This window comes from Mercenaria mercenaria, unplaced genomic scaffold, assembly GCF_021730395.1.
Source record: "Mercenaria mercenaria strain notata unplaced genomic scaffold, MADL_Memer_1 contig_1954, whole genome shotgun sequence".
In the NCBI taxonomy this organism is placed as follows: Eukaryota; Metazoa; Mollusca; class Bivalvia; order Venerida; family Veneridae; genus Mercenaria; species Mercenaria mercenaria.
The window spans coordinates 21,688-43,182 of NW_026459976.1; the positions used below are offsets into that span (position 1 = coordinate 21,688).

At 33.7% G+C, this 21,495-nt stretch overlaps 2 protein-coding genes across 2 annotated transcripts in view; both read left to right on the forward strand.

The window, feature by feature from the left end:
- Positions 1–500: 500 nt before the first annotated feature.
- On the forward strand, positions 501–3,991 carry LOC128552024 (perlucin-like protein). Its single transcript, XM_053533018.1, has 5 exons — positions 501–519; positions 1,387–1,475; positions 1,781–1,871; positions 3,266–3,494; positions 3,772–3,991. Exons 1-5 carry the CDS (start codon positions 501–503, stop codon positions 3,812–3,814), a joined length of 471 nt encoding a protein of 156 aa, XP_053388993.1. The 3' UTR covers positions 3,815–3,991.
- A 14,100-nt stretch (positions 3,992–18,091) lies between these two features.
- LOC128552027 (complement C5-like) overlaps positions 18,092–21,495 on the forward strand; it is a 28,804-nt gene continuing 25,400 nt past the window's right edge. Inside the window, exons 1-3 of the mRNA XM_053533020.1 lie at positions 18,092–18,176; positions 18,895–18,991; positions 20,263–20,323. Of these exons, the coding sequence (XP_053388995.1) occupies positions 18,127–18,176; positions 18,895–18,991; positions 20,263–20,323 (208 nt within the window). The 5' untranslated portion in view covers positions 18,092–18,126. The remainder of the gene's footprint in view (positions 18,177–18,894; positions 18,992–20,262; positions 20,324–21,495) is intronic.

The following is a 21,495-nucleotide window of genomic DNA, read 5'->3' on the forward strand; positions in this document are numbered from 1 at the left end:
CACCATTGAACCAGAATTTAGTTATCCCTTGCAAATAATGAATAACTACACAATGATGCTCTGGATTGATGTTAGAATCGTCTGGCAGTTATGCACAAAACCATACGTCACTCATGTAGAGTGTCGTTAGAAGGGGGCAATGTTCTATTTCGATAGGATCTTAGTCCCTCAGTTTTTGTGTTATAACTAGAAAACTTAACTTGAAAGACCTAAGACAAAAAATACGTTTAACTGGCGACCTCTAGATTGACATTTCGAAGCAAATTATTCAGGTAAACATGCAGGGTAACCTTTCTGTATCACTTGTAACCACTTCGGCCCTGTGCCGAGTTATCACATGGGCTGGATATTCCCATAAGCACTAACAGTCAGTGTTGACATGCTTTTTTTTCTTACAATTGCGTATTTAATCAAAGCGCGGGAAATTTACGTTCGTAAATAGGAAATATGTCATGACGTAAACAAAACTTTTTTTTGAATTGAAAAATATTCTATAAGGAATGAGGAAGAGCATTCAAGGTATTTGGTCTTAATGATACGAACAATTACTACACGAATCTACTGTAAAGATATAGTTCATTATATCATTTACAGCATGAATGAGAATCGTCTTACACCCGGGTGTAAGACAGAATTTTGCAGTGAAAGCGAAAATATCGTAAACTCCTTTCCAGTTTAAAAGAATATGAGTATGACGTTCCTGACCGGATAGGTGGCGGGAAAGGGGGTGGGGTAGGGTGGGGGGTTGTGGTGGGTGGGGGGGGGGGATTAGTTTGAGGATGAATAATATCATTTTAGTGGCACTGTTAACAAACCTACTTTGAGGATTTCAGCAAAAGATAAACAATTATTCATAAAGCGTTATAAATCACCTTAAATGGATTACATAAATTATCAGAACATTTGACGCAGACTCTAAAAACACCATCAAGATCTACATTTCCTTAGAAATTTTGTTCTTAAAGGAAGAGGATAAAACAGTCATAATTGTTAGAAAGATAATGTTAATTAAACATATTCTTTTAAAAGATGGAATATCCACCTTTGTTCTTTGTGCTATAATTTCATTTTAAACACTCCCGACAAAAGTACAATACATTGAAGAACAGAGATCATTTGAGCCACACCATGAGAAAACAAACATGGTGCATTTGCGACCAGAATGGATTCAGACCAGTCTGCGCATTCGCGCAGTCTGGTCAGAATACATACTGTTTGCTTTCAAACCCTATTGCAATTAGAAAAACCGTCAGCGAACAGTATGGATCCTGACTAGACTGCGCGGATGCGCAGGCTGGTCTGGATCCATGCTGGTCGCTGATGCACTATGTTTGTTTTCTCATAGTGCGGCTCAAATATTTAAGAAAGCATTTTCTCACACTCCAGTGCATAGTGACTGTCCTAATGGATGGATAAGAAACAACGGTAGATGCTACAAGTTTCAAACAGAAAAACAAAACTGGCCGAACGCAAGGGTAAGGGAAAGTCAACCATATTTACTTTTGCCTGTAAACATAATTTAAGGGTCATAAAGTATTAAATTACACAAAATTTCCATAACGCTATTGTTATTTTGAAGTTCAGATTTGCTTTAGCCTGCCCTGCCTTTGCGACCAGTTCGCTATTCAGTCGGTAAATTTTCAGTGAACACCCCTTTGATTAATAAATGGTATTGCCCAAGTTAAATGATGGACCAGTCCATTTTAGAAATTTACCAGGCATGACAGCTTGAAGTGTTATCTAAATGTTAACATTGTTTCAAATAAACATTTATGTTTAGCAAATGTGTAAGTGGCATGACAGTGACCTGATGGCCATAGAAACAGTAGCAGAGCAGAACTGGTTTGTTCAGCAGGCCCTGACATTCAATCGTAAGTATACTGTTAATTTTCGGTATTAACAGCATATACTAGATACCATATAAAGGCATAAATTGCAAGGGTAGTATGTATTCTAACACGACGTGATCTGTATCCCTATTAAACAAAGAGGAAAGAAAATGTGACGTTAGTATGAAGCAAAATCACAGCTAATACGTCATAATTATTACGACATAACGTTAAGCGTCATAACAAACAGAACGCTGAAAATGAATAGCAAATATATGGAAATTTCGTCATGAATATTAATTTTGCTTGACTAGTATCAGCTGAAGAAATAAATTTAAGAAATACTATACAGTCAAACATGTCTATAAAGACCACTCTTTGGAATGCAGAAATGTTGTCTTTATTGGTAGGTGGTCTTTATTCACAGGATAAGATACACTGTAAATCTTAAAATGGGAAGCAAAACATGTGGTCTTAAGAGCCAGGGGGTGGTCTTTAACACAGATTTGACTGTATCTCAACACGTGAGTTTGTGCAGTCGTGACATTTGTTTTTGTTTTTCTTGGGTTGAAGTCAAACTGACACAATGATATGTCATATGGCGACTTTCCAGCTTTAATAGTGGAGGAAGACCCAAGGTGCCACTCCGTGCTATTATTTTATCACGAGTGGGTACCTCGGTAGAACCACCGACTTTCCGTAAGCCAGATGGATGACTTCCTCACATGAAGAATTCAACGCCCCTAGTGATGGTCGAACCCACATCGGTGAGGTGCAAGTGAGGTGAAGACGACCTTAACCATTGGGCCATGGAAGTCCCGCAATCGTGACATTGCGCATCTTACCTCATAACAACGTTGTTTTTTTCAACGACAATATCACTGTACTGTTTGGGATATATTTCGTCTTGGTTCATAACGTTGTTAGAGAGCATTGACAGAAGACTAAAAATCAGAGATAAAATATGTTAGCATCAAGATTACGAAGATTGCACTGAATGTTACTGTAGACACTTAAGAGTACTCATCTCTTAAACCATTACATAAATTAGGTTTAACACTAGAGTAATGCAGCTTTGACCCTGACTGACGTCGTTTTAAGTATACGAGACGTTAGTCGAACAAACTTGGTCTATAGAATAGGTAAAGAAAAAAGACAAGTTAATTCGATGTTTCAGCAGGAAAAAGCTTACATGTGACAAATATAAAATTACATTAGTGTCTTTCACGTCTTTAAGCATTGCATTTAATTTATCAAACCATTGAATAAATTCAATATTAAAAGACACTTCTGTAATATCCGCTTTTACAACTTCAGAATTATTTGCAAGATTTTGGTTTTGATGTTAATATTGGTTTGGTAGCGCGACAATGCAATCAGTTAGATTTATTAGTTTTAGATTAAAACTGTAGCACTTTAATTTATTCACCTGTTAGATTCGGATGCTGACGACGGATTTTGGCTAAGTGGCACAGACTGGAGTGAAGAAGGCAATTGGGTGTGGGAGTCAACTACTGAACCGTTTAGGTACCAAATATGGGGTGACCTACAACCAAACAACAAGAACAATAGTGAACATTGCCTTGATGCACTCAATTTCTTTACCTATGCATGGAGCGATGAATGGTGTGACTGGGGTAATCTACAATACGTCTACGAAAAACCGTGAGTAAAAGAATATAATTCATTGTATTTCAGTATACACTCAACATAGAAGGCGAGTAAAATAATACATTATAGGTATACTTTATGGGCCTAGATTTCAAAATTCTATTTTGGAAATGAGAATGAAATGAATAAGTTCAAATTTCAAGCATTGTATTGTATAACATTAACATTCCCGAAACACCACGTACAATGTACGTGTGTACACGTTTCTGTCGTTGAAAATTGACCCATGTCACGTTTATGTAGCTGGCGATTTTCTTTTTCTTTCTTTCAGAGAACCTGTACGTTACTGGTATCGTTTCCTTTTCGGACGTTAAGCAACCACAGTTAGAAGAAACAACACAATGTCATACACATAAACAAAGACTCGCTCAATTGTAATTTTCAGATTTTTGTTGTTGTATTTTTGCTTTCACATTTTGCATCAACGTGTTTATTCTTATAGAGTGTTAGTTTTTGAAATGTTTACAATGCACTAGAAGTGTGTCAATTGTTCTTTTGTTCCTATTCCAAAAACGGTGTACATGTAATAAAGATTCCCTCTGACACTCCCTCTAGTTCAGTTATTAATTATAGTTTAATGTATCAAAAATCCACGAGTACTGTAAGGGAAATATTTCGCGACTTCAGGGCCGGAGGAATTGTGCGACTTCAGGAGCGGAAACATTTCGCGAATTCAGGCGTGGAAACATTTCGCGAATTCAGGCGTGGAAACATTGCGCGACTTCAGGCATGGAAACATTTCGCGAATTCAGGCGTGGAAACATTTCCCGAATTCAGGCGTGGAAACATTGCGCGAATTCAGGCGTGGAAACATATCCCGAATTCAGGCGTGGAAACGTTGCGCGACTTCAGGCGTGGAGACATTTCGCGAATTCAGGCGTTGAAACATTTCGCGAATTCAGGCGTGGAAGCATTTCGCGAATTCAGGCGTGGAAACATTGCGCGACTTTAGGAGCAGAAATACTCAGCTGAAGAACAGGCGCAAAGCTAATAATTTATTTTTCACATGCGTATTAAAATACTCTTCTGTATTTAATGTGAAGCATTAGTTCAATAGCTGGAATAAAGGTAAAAATATTGCCATAAATAGACATTTTAACGGGTTGACATCCAAACAGTAAAGAAAAAAATATATCAGAAAGTAACTGTTATATTTCTTAAGAAGGCTTTGAAAATTCTTTACTGACATATTTTATGTGATGGAAACACTTGAGAATTGGTTGTTTTTACTAATATTGAAGAGCGTTAGTAATGGGGTACGATTGTATGTAAACGAGTATGTATGTGGTAACCGCTTACTGAAACAATAGTTGTATAGAATAAACATACACACAGTATGAAGGATTTTGCAAATGCATTCCAGGCACATGGCCTTTCACGCCAAACGTTGTTGATAAACGTATATGTCCTAATTTGTAACCGACCTGCACAGCGACATAGGTAGTTAATATTAATTTAGTAAAAGAATTGACAACATGAATATATTTTCAAAATGTTTATCGTTTGGCTTTATGGATGGTTTATTATAAAATATCCGAAAGGGTTTAGAATATAAAGCTAATATCAGTAGTAATAGAACTATCAAATACATGTATAGTAATATTTATACCTGGGCGTATTTACAAAAGTTACAATTTACAACATTTGGCACATTGCCATGATAATTTATAATTCTGACATGTTTTAAGGATGATACACTGCGTTTTTAATTACTAGTAAAGTATTTGATAAAAGTAAAATGTAAATAAATCATGCGTTAAATGTATGCTCAAAGGATAATAACTCGGTAATATACTATGTAGTTATGTTGGCGGCCTTGATAGCAAAACATAGGAATATAAATCATATAAATTAAAAGAAATCTGTTCTGTTAATTCATACAATTTGTATGAACTTAATGACAAACGTGTTTGTATTCACTTCCATTTAAGTTATTTTTAGGTATAACTGCGTCATCCAAATGTTTGTAAACATTGATTTATAAATAGAAACATCTCATTTAAACTAACATCTTCTGGTTTGTAAAACGTTCACGTGAAATTAAATTAAAAATAATGCACATATTTAGCGATGTTTAAATAAATCATACGATCATACTTACTTTTATTTTTTAAGAGATCTGGTAATATACGTTTTTATAAGGATTCCTGAATGTGCAATTTTTTAAAAACACGATGTTGCACAACAGTTCATACCATGCTGCATGTATGTCAGTTTGATATTTGTATTAACCGCTGATTTTAAGATGAATTCTATAAGACTATGAGTATTTACTTTTTATCCTTTCTTGCTTATCTTGTTGTTTAGACTATGATTGTACACATTAAATTTGTACATGTATTACTGGGAATAAAATAAGTTTAAACTAATGGCTGATGAATTATTTTAAAACTCATAAATCTCTTAAGCAATTTTTAATCGATTTTAGTTGTTATCATTTTTAAAATATCAGCTTTAATAACATGTTTTCGGTGATTTATGGAAGTTTTGTTATTTCAATGTTGTCGTCACGCCTTCAGTCCGTCACGCGAGGACAAGAAGACACCACAAATCAGCAGTTTTTCTTTCTTTTGTATCTTCGCGTCTTCGTGTCCTCGCTGCGAAGACACGAAATGGCAGAAAGCAGACACCATAGTAATGCCGTTTCAGGCTATTTTGGATAGTCTTTTAATGTATCACACACTGTCTTGTATTGCAACCTTCCATTGTACGGCTTGGTCTTTAGTTCGTAGTTATAAGGAAAGAAATATACTACTGGAATATATTTTCAAAACATTTACATAAACACATGCTAGTATATATTCATTAACAAACACATAAATGGGTTTAGAGTCTTCCGTACAATTAGTAGTAGTAAACAAACTTGTTTTAACCACCTCTATTACCAGAATATAATATAACAATTATTTTTCGCACTTAACATGACCTACTGACAGAGTTTGGAATTTATAACGTTTGGCATTTTGACAGAATTAAATATTTCCAGTAACCTATAATGTTTTCTTTTTACTTAAAGTGCATGACACTACTTATATATCATGCAGCAAAGGCGTGTTCAGCTTTTAATTCAATATTTAAATTTCTATTAATGAGAAACTTTATTTACATAAAATTTGAGTTGTGTATATTTATAGCTGTTTTACTTTTTAGGACGATGTGCTAAATATTATAATACTTTCTTTAAATATTGCGTCATTACAATGTTTGTAAACACTGACTTATAAATAGGAACACTTATTATTGTCCGTAAGTAATTGACTTGGCACTCATTAATCTCCGCCAATATATTCGTGCGTTTCCGTTATTTTACACGATATTTTGATCAGAAAAGTATCTCAATTTATCAAAATGACCGATATAGTTAACTAATGACATGGTGGTATAGTGGTAAGTTGACCGCCTTCCATGCACGTTACTATGGGTTCGAATTCAGTTCAAACCATATTTTTTACTTCAATGTAATGTTACTGTATAAATAATTACTACTTTTATTCTAATCGTTTTTATGAAACATATAATTTTCTCGCGAACTTAAACCAATTCCTTGAAAAGTCCGTTGATTGACCGAACACTTGTCCAGCCCTGAAGATTTAAGTCGACATTTTATGAAACAGTTGACATGTACGTAGGGAATATTGAATATTAGAGTATTTCTTTCAATAAATGAATGATAAATCATGACAAGTGTGATAATTATCCCGTCTATTAAGTTTATACACGAAGTAAAAAAATAAAGAAAATCAGAGGACTCGATCCCACAACCCCGAGATTTGTACCTGAACGCTTTCTCCGCACAGCTAAATCTGCATAAAATTTTACAATAGTTATACAGTACTGGTACTGATGATAAACCCGAACAGAAAATGAGGTTTATTCCCTGTAACTTTTTTATTTCTGCAATTTGGAATCAGTTGTCGGTATCAAAATAAAGCTTAATATTAGCTGAAAACTTTACCAGATTTCAAATTTATATTTAGTTAGCAGTGAGAAATGAGGCCCTGAAAGGGGCTTGTAAAATGGGAACCGTACGAAGGTTGACTGATGATAAATTCGACCGCTTTGTCATTTACAAAATTTTCTTCTTCGTATTATATTGAAACTTCCCCCAAAAGCTGCAACAGTCATTCCTGATCAAGTAATGAAAAGTGACCCAATGTCAGGCCTTCATGTGGCGACAGTGAGCATGCGCCAAAAACACCCTCTTCCAGTATTTTTGGATAAATATTTATATATACCGTGTTCACACTAGCAGATCGGTTTTTTTTATCAGGCACTAATTGGTTAATTATAATTGGTATTTGACATTTAAAACCCATCAAAATATAATCTAGTTTGCGTCCACACTAGGCGAAAACGTGGTTTAAATATATACATGCAATGCTGGAAGTAAACAAATATTTTGCAATAAGGAATAAAGGTTACAAAAAAGGAGGCTGACAGAAACAAGAAGGAGTAATCAATGTTTAAACTTCCGTGTTCATCTAAACATTTCTGTTCATTCCATCTATAGTCCATTTTGTGCATCAGCATGGCTCCATATCGCAATTTAATGTTTTTGCTTTATCAACACTCCAAGTACTTTTGCCAGCCATAGCATCAATTGTTTGATACAAAAGAGAAACACATGGTATTCTTCAGCCAAAAGGTAAGATCTGGTGAGTTTGGGATTGTAAAACCAGTTATAACTCACATTTGTGTTCACACTTGTAAAATAATGTAGTATTACATTTTAATATAGTATTAAAACCACCTCCCGAGGTAGTTTTAATGCTATATTACAGAAACCACCTGACCTTTACATAATTCACGTTTTACACCACAATAAACAAGTTTAAAAAATAAACCCAAGTAAATATAGGATTAAAAGCGTAGTCTGAACACGGTATTATACAGATAAATGTGAGTCATTTATTTATACAGAATATTTACCGATTTTGTTTTTATTTACACCAGTTGGTGTTGTAAGTGGTTGTTATTAGATGGTGTGTTCAATTTTATAAATAACCGATTGCAATCGAATATATACAAGGTGGTCGACTTTATCATCTGTCCGGGTTTATCATCAGTACCAGTATCGTTATTGAGGTTTGGAAACCGAAATTTAATTTACAGAAACACACGGAATATCAATACTTACGGACAATACAATTTAACTAATTATCAACCTTCAAACCATTGTCAATTCAGGTCAGATTGACCAACTTCTATATAAAATACAAATTTTATGAATTAATTTTTGTGTGTGTTGTTTTATGCTTATTTATACTTCGGAATAAGACATATTTGTCCTAAATTTAGAACAGTCTCATCCTATATAACATTCGAATTTATCAAAACACACGCAGAATTTCTAACCACATGATTTTTAAAACTTTAGAGTGCAGTTTTTGTATAGTACATATATTTGATTAAGTCATTTAAACAGCCTTGTTGGCTTTACATACTTACGTATTTTTCAATCAAACATATTACAATTAAACATTAGACATTAAAACATGTTTATGGGTATAATGTTTTGCCAAATTCACCTCCACAAAAATGGTATTGCCTATATAAACATGTCAAAGTTATCCCATATACAATGCTACAAACTTTTACTGGATGCAATCTCTGGACATAACTCCGTCCTATATTATGTTGTACAGGGGAACAGAATTTCAAGTCTCAGTCTGCTCATTCCCTCCCTTTGTATAATAATTGTATCACTTAATTCGCTATTGATTTGTGATATTTAGTATGGTCATGTTCTATAAAAAATGCAAGAATAACTATGCACGGTATATATATATATGTAAACGTATGATTTTATTAGTAATGACAAGTGCAATTTATAATACGGTCTAAGGGAAACTATACGTTTTCTGTTGAGCTGATTTTTATTAATGACAGTGCTAGCTTTGATATAACTTTCTGCTATTGTCTTCATTAGCCATTGCTATTTCGTATTTTGGAAATATTATTACAACTTTGTATTTATATTGAACACTTCATGTGCAATTGTATGCCACATTATCATGTAAATGTTGCCTCATGGGTCTTATGACCTTCTGGTTGTTTATAAAATAAACTCTTGAAACTCTTGAAACTCTATAATCACATCTACATATAAAATTTAGATTTCATTTGGAGTTAACATAAACTTTATAGTCGCAACTCTAAATGAAATGTTTCACAAAATCACAATCTGTGCCACAGTTTTCACCTGAGCTCTTAGTTTACGAATGCATAATATTGTTGGAAATTTTTAATTTCTTTTTTTTTTAATTGTCTTCAAATTCCCCTTTTTGAACCCCGTAAAGTTCACATTTTTAACTTGTGATATATTTTATTGATAAATATTTACTCAATTATACTAATAACATGAAATAATTTGTTGAAACATATCTAAAGATAAAGGTTTGTATCATAAAGTAATATCGATGGATTTTTTTGTGTTAAAAATAGTGGTCATTTTGCCCCCATTTTTAACTCTTTCAGAGGCATTTGCCAGATGGCCAACATACATTTTTGGATTCAGCATACCCAAAATATGTTAAAAAAGTATGTTGGACCAAATACTAACAAAATGCTTGTAACTTCTTAAATAAGCTTATATCTGCCAAATCGGACTAGACTATAAAGCATCGGAAACCAATTTTACACATGTTATGTCACAATTTTTACTGGAATCATTATTCAATATTTTGCAGTGATTTCGGTGCAGATTTATTGCACATCTGTAAGACTTTTGTGTCACCTTTTGTTACATTACAGAAGTATAAGACATTTTCCTGCTTATTTTAAGAGCCGAATAATTTAACTTTAGCTCGTTCAAGCTTATGTCAAGTGTCCTTCTTTAACAATATCATATATGAAGAACTTCTACAACAAACAACATTAAGTGAAAGGGCGGGTAAAATGCATATTAGCCTTTCAGATAACAAACTTTCCGAATAATAAGAGTTTGTTCAACAACTGTATGGAAAGATACTAAAGCACAACACAGCCAGAATAAATTTGGACTAGCATACTTGGTCCACTCTTTTGTACAATAAAAATGAAATTAGAGTATGTTTCATCTTTCGTACTTACAAGAGATCAAAGAATATTGTAACATTTATTGAACCATTAATCTTTGTCGAGATATAAGAAAGCGTTTCATAATCTGTTAACAACGTGATCGTTTGAAAATCTTGTTGTTGTCACTAGAACTTCTGAAAAGGAAATTGATAAAAAAAACGAAAAAAAAAAAAAACAAAAAAAAAAAAAAAAACAAAAAAAAAAACAAACAAGAAATTAATTAATGTTTTACTTCTAACGTTACTTTTTTACTTGTTTCAACAGAAGAACTAGTAGCTTTTTTCTCTCTCTCTCTCACTCTCTCCCTCTCCCTCTCTCTCTCTCTTGTGGTTTGATTTTTGGTTGCGGGTTTATCCCGCTACCAAAGTTAAGTGTATTTCTGACAATCATATAGCATTTTTATTTGATTCCAAATTACACCCAAAGGATGTTCATGTGCTTCACAAAGTAGTCCCATTCATGAACAATGCGGATGAATTATCAATGATCAAGCAGTTCTTATTCAACCTCTATCCATTCACACTGACCATTTAGATTATACTAGATCTATCAAAGATAAGGTATTCCAGCCCATCGTTACATCACTGACTTCCAGCTGTCAGTTTAAATAAGTTCATGTGAGGTCAGGCAGAGTTAATCTTAGACATAAGGCACATTTGTATTTGATTCTTATACATGTATATTTATAGATTAGCATTTAAACCGGAAAAAAAGTCTAGCAAAACCCGCAACCATCAGACATCTCAAGGCTTTGATTTTATTTGCGTTTTTTTTAAGTGCTGTAAATGGTCTCTCCGTACTCTGACTCAATTGTTATTAGATTTTCTCGTCCTATAATTATGGACAGCCTTTGTTTCCTGTAATATATTTCCGCTGAATCCGTTGCTAGGGGGGCCTGAGGGCTGCTGCACATTTTATTTACTCTCATCAACAGACTCAGTAAAACCGGGTATGTTATTATGTTATTATGTTGCTTGGTTGCATTCTATGCTTCCAAAGAGTCTTTTTACAGATTTATTGATGATGTTTAACTCTTGTGTGCATAGACCTCCTCTGATAGAGTCAATAGTTGTCTTTATTTCCAGGTAATGTTTCTTTAGAGGTAAATATACACTGCAATGAAACTAGTGGCTTTGAGAGACTGTTGCTCACTGTCATAAATTTGACTATTTGATAAACAGTTATGACAAAAAGTCGGCCCTGATCGGGATCAAAACCCAGTATATCTCCCGTGTTAGGCGGACACTCTACCACGTTGTAATTAGCTCGTTTACCTCAATAGGGAGGGCGCAGATTACGGATCTCGGGGTCGTGTGTTCAAGCGTTGGGCGAAGCGTATTTTCTCCATGATGATTTTATAAAAGACATTGTGTCTGAAATCATTCGTCTTCAACCTCTGATTCATGTGAGGAAGTTGGCAGTTACTTGCGGAGAACAGGTTTGTACTGGTACAGAATCCAGGAACACTGGTTAGGGCAACTGCCCGCCATTACATAACTGAAATACTGTTGAAAAACGGCGTTAAACCCAAAAGAGACAAAGAAGTCTACCACGTGGTAATCAAAGCTTAATAGTAGAAGTTGTGTAAATGTAATCTTATACTACATAAAGCGCAAACCGAATGACATTAAGAACTACAGTTATTACACGCCATAAGTGTATTTTATTTTAAATAAATGATATGTCAGTAATGCAAAAAATAGCATATATTTAATGCACTCTTCGTTACCTTGATTAGCGGGCGTCTAGACAAGGATAGGCTGGGCGTCGGATTACGGGGCATATATGGATATTTTGTTGTTTTATGTTATGATTGGTCGGTCATATGGAAGCTTTCCAGCCTAGTAAACAAGCACCCTGTGGTGCAATTAAATGGTAACATATACTTTCTACTATGTTGCATAATTCTAAGTGATTTGACATATAGTGGGTACTTGCAAAATTCTTTGAACTGAGCATCGTTCAACAATGAATGTTTCTTTGCTAAGGTACTGAAAGGAAACTGATGAAGTACAAATACATGGACGCTAGAGACGGGAAAGCATTCAGACATCATATTCCTGAGCAAATAAGCCGAACTCACTCAAACATACACGAACGGAGCATTTAGTATTGTAGATAGGTAATGTAGAGAATACAGCATGTGCAATTGCAGCCTATTTTAAATCGTATTATCACATGTTTGAAAAAATGATAATACACTAGTGTAATAAAGCTTTGACGTCGACGTCATTTATTGTATAAGCGACGTCGGTCAAATTGTCTTGTTTATGTAGTAAAAGAAAGTCGAATCTTTGACGTTTCGACAAGAAAGTCTAACATGTGATAAAAAGAATACATTTGTGGCTTTCAACATTGAATTTATTCAACTCGTTCAATAAATTCAATATGAAAAGACACTCATGTAATATCCTCTATATATCAGAAGTAATTTAGATTGGCATTCCATAAAGATGAATGTATTGTTCCAACGATGTAGCTCATTACAGACTTGGAGCGGTCTTCTGCGCATGCCCGAAAGTGATTATCAGTTGTAGCGCACGGCAAAAATACGCATATTTTTGCATGTCCGCTTGCATTTAGTGTACAATATGCATAAAATACTGACTAAAGGTTAGGGTTAGTATTACCATGGTTACAAAATATGTACATTTAAGATATTTTCGTTCAAATTTAGTTAATCCGGTATATACCGGAGTCTGTAATTTATACCGGCGCTCCAAGTCTGCATTGAGTCACAGTCTTGTTCCAATTGTAAAAATCATTACTTCAGCTTGACAGATAGTGGCATAGATTTGTCATAATGCAATGTGCATTTTGTCTTAATATTATTCCATATTTAAGTTTACAATTCCAAAACTAAAGTATATGATTGTGTATTCTGACATGACAGTAAAGTTGGTAGGCAGCTGGTAGTTGAACATTCGAATAGCCAACTACTTACTAGCCGCCAGTTGGTTATTCAAAATGTATTAGCAAGTTCGATTACCTTTTTAAACTCAGAATAAAACTCAATATAGAATATGTTATCAATTTTGTGGTATTGGTTTATCGCTTTTCATTTCGCATGAATACTGCATACTGGAAAGTAAATAGTTATTCAAATTTTGAAAAAAAATCAATACCTCTTTTAAAAGGATCAAATTATACAATTAAACTTAATTTGCTTTTTCAATACAAATCACTTCCAATATATAGATCCGTCTTTGAAACATTCAGTTGAGCCAACTGCCGATTCAAATGCGAATAACTAACTGCCTCCTGGTAGGCAGATGGTAATTCGATATTTTCCAGAAAAGTCAATATGATAAAAACATTCATTTTAACGCTTGTTTCGTTCTTAAATATTCTCAAATATTTATTCCTTTAAGTGCATTCAACAGTCTTATCAAGTACCAAGGGAGCCAGTTGTCATTCGCAAAATGCTCAATAAAAAACTTATTTAGCCATTAAATAACAGAAACATTTAATTCATTTTTTGATTTGTTTTTATATATCAATATCCGACCCTTTCAATATATAAATCAGTCTTGGGGACACTCAGGAGAGCCAGTTGCCAATTCGAGGGTTATTCAAGATTTTCCAGAAAGTCATTTTTTTTGGTCGAAAAAGACAAAAGCATTCACATACACTCTCGTTTTGTTTTTTAATATAAACATCTTTAAATGCATTTAGTAGTCTTTGCAAGTAGCAAGGGAGACAGTTGCTAATTCATGACGTATGTTTCTGAAAACCTTTTTTTTCAGACATAAAACAACAGAAGCATTCGATTTTTGTTTTAATTTGTTTTTATATATCAACATCCAACACTTTCAATATATAGATCTGTCTTGCGAACACAGGCAAACCAGTTGCCAATTCGCATGCGAATAAACAACCTCCTATTGGTAGGCAATTGGTTACTCGAGATTTTTCCAGACAGTCAATTTTTTGTCGAAAATGATAAAAGCATTCATTCTAATTCTCACTTTTTTTCTGAAATAAATGCATTCAGTAGTCTTCTTAAGTACCAAGGGAGTCGGTTGCCAATTCTCGACATATGTTTCAGAAAATCTTTTTTTTCAGACATAAAACAACAGAACATTCAATGTATGTTTTAATTTGTTTTTACAAATCAACATCCAATACTGTCAATATATATATATAGGCAGAAATACAGATAGAGGAAACCCATTGGATGTGGGAACACTCAGGAAAGCCAGTTGTCAATTCGCATGCAAATAACCAACTGTCTACTGGTAGGCAGTTGGTTATTCGACATTTTCTAGACGGTCATTTTTGGGGGCGAAGATGATAAAAACATTCATTTTAATCCTTGTTTTTTTCTTAAATATTAATATTTATTTCTTTAAATGCATTCAGCAGTCTCCAAAAGTACCAGGAGAGCCAGTTGCCAATTTGCGATATGTTTCAGAAAAGCCATTTTTTTCAGACACAAATGGATAAAATCATCCAATTTAACATTTATTTTGTTCATAAAGTTTCATATCAATATCCAACACTTTCAATATATAGATCAGTCTTGGAATCACTCAGGAGAGCCAGTTGCCAATTCGCGATATGTTTTAGGAAAGCTTTTATTTCAGACACAATTAGATGAAACCAGACAATTTAATGGTAAAATTTACATACTAGCGTAGCTCAAATTTTTTTTTTTTTTTTTTTTTTTTTTTTTTTTTTTTTTTTTTTGTAAATGAAACATTTGTTTTTCTCTCTATTTCATCGAACTTTGTATTCATCGAAAAATTGGGGATCAAAGCGTATATAAATCCCACGCCTTTACAATAATGAAATTAAAATATTTCTCCTGTCATAAAATTTGTTATAATTATATAACATTAATTTGTTGTACATAGAGAGATGTAAATTCAATAATGATGCATTTGTAACAGACAACTACCCATGCACCCACAAATGCAGGGACAGCTACTGATCCAATACTCAGTACAGGGGCTTATAAAAACAATTTTAAGTTAGTTCAAAATAAAATGATATGTATGAAACTGAATTTTACTTTACAGTTCATGAACTGACTTAAAACTGGAAAATATTTTTAGGGATGTACGAGCGTTTCTTTTCTTCAGAATATCCTCCATTTTGAAACACGTCCATTTGAACATTTCTTCCTAACAAAATTAATGTCGAAAATAAATGCTAAATCATCAAAATATAACTTATAACATTGTTTACATCACTCTTACTTTTGGCCGGCATCTGCCTTTTTTAATCTAATGTAAAATGCACAACCGGGGTAGAGATCATCTTTTTAAGTATCTGATATTTCTGTGACTAATAGATCTATAATACCAAAATTCACCAATTTTTAAAAGTTTTTATTTCTAAATTTTTCTTAACTTTTTTTTCCATTTTGAAGCATTTTTGTGTCATTGAAACAACAGAATATTTCTAAAATCTTAGATCTAACTACAGATATTGTTTTTGTAGCGGGAAAAACAAAATACTTAAAACCAGGAAGTTGTAGGCTGGCATCCTGCACTATACCAAGAAAAAATAAATGAATGGAAAATACGTTTCATAGTTCCAGGAAAATCTACTGAGTTCAACAGGAAAAAAACAACAACACACAAAAACAGAACACTTAAAATCGGGAGTTTATAATTATAGGCCGAGATCCTGTTTGAGACGTGCTCTATACATGTGATTTATATTAGAGACGGTATCGTGTATCACATCTTAGGTCATTCGCCGTCCACCTCTGGTTCATGCGGGAAACTTTTTTCAGTCGCTTGCAGAGACTATAAGAATTACTTGTAAACTAGTTGCTATACATGTATGTTAATACTGGTTAGATTCTGGTAAGGAATCAAGCAACACTGTTCATATTAAATGAATACCGTATGTATATAAATACTGTTGAAAAAATATGATTGAACCCATTATGTCATCAAAACAGCTTTCATTACACCGTATGGGTAATGCAACTTCTAAAGCAAACACCACTGAAATATTTGTTTGTCCAGAACTGTTTTGGGTAACGCCGTTTTCAGCAGTATTTCAATTATTTAACGGCGGGCAGTTACCTAACAAGTGTTCCTGGATTCAGAACAAGTACACACCTGTTCTCCGTAAGTAACTGCCAACTTCCCCACATGAATCAGAGGTGGAGGACGAATGATCTCAGACACAATGTATTATATCAAATCGTCACGGACAACATACGGCCCACCCGAGGCTCGAACTCACGACCCCGCGGTCCGTAGATCGACACTCTCCCTATTGAGCTAAGCGGGCGGGTATCTGAAATGTATTTGTTGTTTAGAGGTTTTTGCTCTTGAAACGTTAATTTACTATAAATTACTTCAAATGAGAAAAAATATTGTCTTTATAGGTGTCTTTAACAGAGATTATAATGTAACTTAAATGTTTGATTGAGTGCGTTTATGCAAGGTGGTATAATTACATGCTACCGTCCATGCCCTCTAGCCCCGGGTTGAGCAGAGCTCAACATTTACACATGTTACTGCAATACTTGTATACTTAAATACGATCTAGATACATCTACAGATATGTTCATACGGAACCTTAAAAGATACACTAGTGAGCTATTCCATGAACCCAAGTTTAAATGGACTAGCACTGAACAAGAAACCTATCGGGTAGAAAGAAATAAGCTAGAATGTAGAGATGGTACCCGATGAGAGGGTATGGAGCCTTTATATCACATAATTCCATCTAGAATTTAGTGATGGGATGAGAGGTTATGGAGCCTGTGTATCACAGACTCCCATCTAGAATTTAGAGATGGGATTAGAGGTTATGGAGCCTTTGTATAACATAATCTCATCTAGAATTTAGAGATGGGATGAGAGGTTATGGAGCCTGTGTATCACAGACTCCCATCTAGAATTTAGAGATGGGATTAGAGGTTATGGAGCCTGTGTATAACATAATCCCATCTAGAATTTAGAGATGGGATGAGAGGTTATGGAGCCTTTGTATCACAGACTCCCATCTAGAATTTAGAGATGGGATGAGAGGTTATGGAGCCTGTGTATAACATAATCCCATCTAGAATTTAGAGATGGGATGAGAGGTTATGGAGCCTGTGTATAACAGACTCCCATCTAGACTTTAGAGATGGGATGAGAGGGTATGGAGCTTTTGTATCACAGACTCCCATCTAGAATTTAGAGATGGGATGAGAGGTTATGGAACCTGTGTATCACAGACTCCCATCTAGACTTTAGAGATGGGATGAGAGGTTATGGAGACTGACAAAAACCGTCTTAAGACAAAATATAAAAATGCAGACCCCATATCCAGATGGTGATTAAACAATACCTAAAACAATGAAAGCTGGTTTATAGATGATGAGTTAATTATTTAGTAAATCAATATAAAAAGTTTCTATGGCAGCAAATATGACGAATTGCCTTCTGGAAGTTAAAGATGACATTTATTACTGGATAATAGTTTTCCTTTCGATGGTGAACTATTTTCTTTAAAATTAACATCTGTTTTTATGAAGGGGGAATTCCCTTCTTATTTTCTAGCACTTGAATTTTAAACTGACTGCTATTCGGCGACTTGAAGAGGAGGAAGAAGGATGTATTTTTTACTCCTGCTGACAGGGATATTCATTTCTGAAGTAAAATGGTAAGTATTTTTTTATTTTTGTTTTATATTTTTATCTTCTATCTATAGTTGGTTTATACAATATTTTATTAATCGCTATTCATTTATAACATGTAGATCTACATATATCAAAAATAAGGCGGAAGCTGTAAGCTTATTGGAAACTCTCTCCTTTCTATAGTTATAGTCAAATGCTTTGACAATTAAGTTATATTTTAGGCTGAGTTTAAACAAATCAATGAATCTTGACTCTGATTTTATTTGATATAATCTGTTCATACTCATGACTGTACATGTTAAATATATATTTATATTCTCAAATGTAACAAAATGATGTAGGTATATTCACATTGATACGCTTCGCATTCATTTACAAAAAAATTGTGTGAAATGCCGAGGGAAACTAAAGCGGCAATTAAATCTTTGCCAATAGTCTGACGTAAGGTCTGCAGTCAAATTTCTGCGTTGATTGCAGAAACAAAACTAAGCAGTGCCAAGTTAATAAAATCGTATCTTGTAATCGTTGTAATTATTGAATAGAACATTCCACAAGATGATGTTTTAGTTTTGCACATTTTGGGAATGGCAGTCATTAATTAATGTTGATGAGATGCGAATAATTATGATTTTAACCAATAGAGAAATAGCCATAGGGTAAACAAAAATGTAATTTTAAATGCAAAGATGGTATAGAATGAGACTTTTATGCAGCGTCATATCTTTTTTGTATATTATGCAGCGGCTATTACTTCGTTACGGCACCAAATGTGATACGCTTTGACCACGAGGAGACCGTTGTTGTCGGTGTATTCGGACTGACCAATGCAGAAGTTAAGGTAACAAGTTTTATATAGTGATCCTATAATTCCTTCTTGCAACAAATAGACTATATATCTAGAACTGTGATTTATTTATACTAATTGAATAAAATAGTATTTGGATTATGTGGGGTCACTAACATCTTGACCTTTTCTCGGATATGTAAGAACAGGTCATTTGAATAGCGCGTATTTCCAAAAAAAACAGCAAAAAAATAAAAAACAACAAAAAAAAAAGAAAAGAAACATAAAAATGAAACAACAACAACAACAACCCCCCCCCCCACCCCACAAGATTTGGTGTAATTGAATAAACGTTATATTTTATATCTTGGACATACCATAAAGTCTGCATTTATTAAGCTATTGTTTGCATATCATACGAATTTAAAGACCTTTATCCTCAGTAACACAGTAAAAATTCATGTTCCATTTTCCCCTCTGTAATAATTAGTATTATAAACGGGGTGCAGTTTCACTATTTATTTACTATTTTGTGATATCTTAAATTCATTGTGTGATCTATCTTTAATTAAAATTCATTTTATGATATCATTAATATATGTATGGATATCTAAAATTACCAGTCATTAGCATCAGTTATTTTTGACAACAGAATGCATTCAAAGATATCACAAGCATGATTTTGGTATATCTATAATTGATATTTTACAGCTTAAAATTGAATTTAATTTTTAATATCGTTACATCAATTTTCAGATAAAAATACTCTAATACTAATACAATAATTAAATACGAAGTATACATAATTAGCGCGATTACTTGTGTATGTGGTTTATACGTGTATAAACGCACAAAAAAAGCATTAAATTCTTAAATGAGGTTTAGATATCTTAAAATCGATTTTTGTGATATTAATAAATGAATTATTCATATCCAAAATCAATGACTGTTTCATTTGATATCAAATTCTATTTATGATATCATTCAATAAGTAAAAGTCGTACAGAACATTATTCTGTGTACAAATAATTGATATCCATCAAAACGAAAATAGATTAAAAAAATCAGTTTTCTTCCTTTTTACTGCACACCGGCAAAATGCATTACCTTTTGGACTATAATACAACGATTGTTAAATGTCTTTCGATAAAGTTATTTTCAGATATAACTACATGCAAATGAATTAGGGATATCAAAAATGAGATTAAAGATATCTCAAAATTGTCAATAGATATTGAAACGGCGCCTCGCAGTAAAACATGACGTTGTAAAGATGTCTCTTATACCAATATGTTTAAATTAATTTTACTATCTACATTGTACAGGTTTGGCTTCAACATGGCGAAAACAAGTTTTCTGAGAAGCACGTCACCGTCCTAAACGAATGTAAGTCACATTAATAATTGTGCAGTACTTTTTAGGTGTCTTTCACCGCTATTAAAACATACAATTCATTTAAACTGAGTCTGCTGTTATTTTGCTAATATCAAACTGAAATGAAATGAAAGTGATAATTACACAATGGGTTGGACTACATCCGACTATGAAGTTTTTTTATACTTTGCATACAAATAACATACTTTGTGCAAGTTTTTTTCTCCAGTTTCTAATCCATTCTTTGTTCTTCTTTTCGTGTAAAATCAGCAGCAATTTTAAATAAATCGGAACTGAAGTTATGGCAGGTCAATGCAATTTAAAGTGAAGATTTCCATAAAATTTACAGAACTTACGCGTTGTGCTTGAAATTATCACAGGAGAGCTTCAAACGCATAAGATTATGTTTACGGCGGAACGTATTTAAACATGCTTGTTAATAATGACATATATGTTAGTAAATGGAAAGTTGGAACCTGGTTTATTAAGTTCATTTGTTTTTGTAAGTCCTAACAAATAAGTAAGAAATTAAATACAGTTTTTAAAAATAAAATTTAAAAAAAAAAAAAAAAAAGAAACATATGAGCCGCGCCATGAGAAAACCAACATAGCGGCTTTGCGGCCAGCATGGATCCAGACCAGCTTGCGCATCAGCACAGTCTGATCAGGATCCATCCTGTTCGCTAACATTTTCTCTAATCGCAGTGGGCTTTGAAAGCGAACAGCATGGATCCTGACCAGACTGCGCGCATGCGCAGGTTTGTCAGGTTTGTCTGGATCCATACTGGCCGCAAAGCCACTATGTTGGTTTTCTCATGGCGCAGCTCAGTTATGGTTTTGGGAATCGAGCTCCCGACGAAAATGAACGAAACGGTATGTGTAACCACTCGGCCAAGGAGGAATTAGTATTTGGATCTGAAACGTTGTTTATGGATTCAGTCTTACGTTATTCTTTTGCTTGTTTACATTTTAAAACGCATATACTGTGTGATAGATATATACATTGTACTAATAAATTTCGATAATGTAGCAGTTTATTTTGTTATGCTTGTAACTGTGACCGTAGGTAAAGGTCAGCAATATATCACCAGGACTTCTGCACACCACACTTGTAATATCGCTATTTTTGCATAAAGACATCGCACAGAGGCTAAATGTATCGTTTTGTTAGGTAATGGCTACAA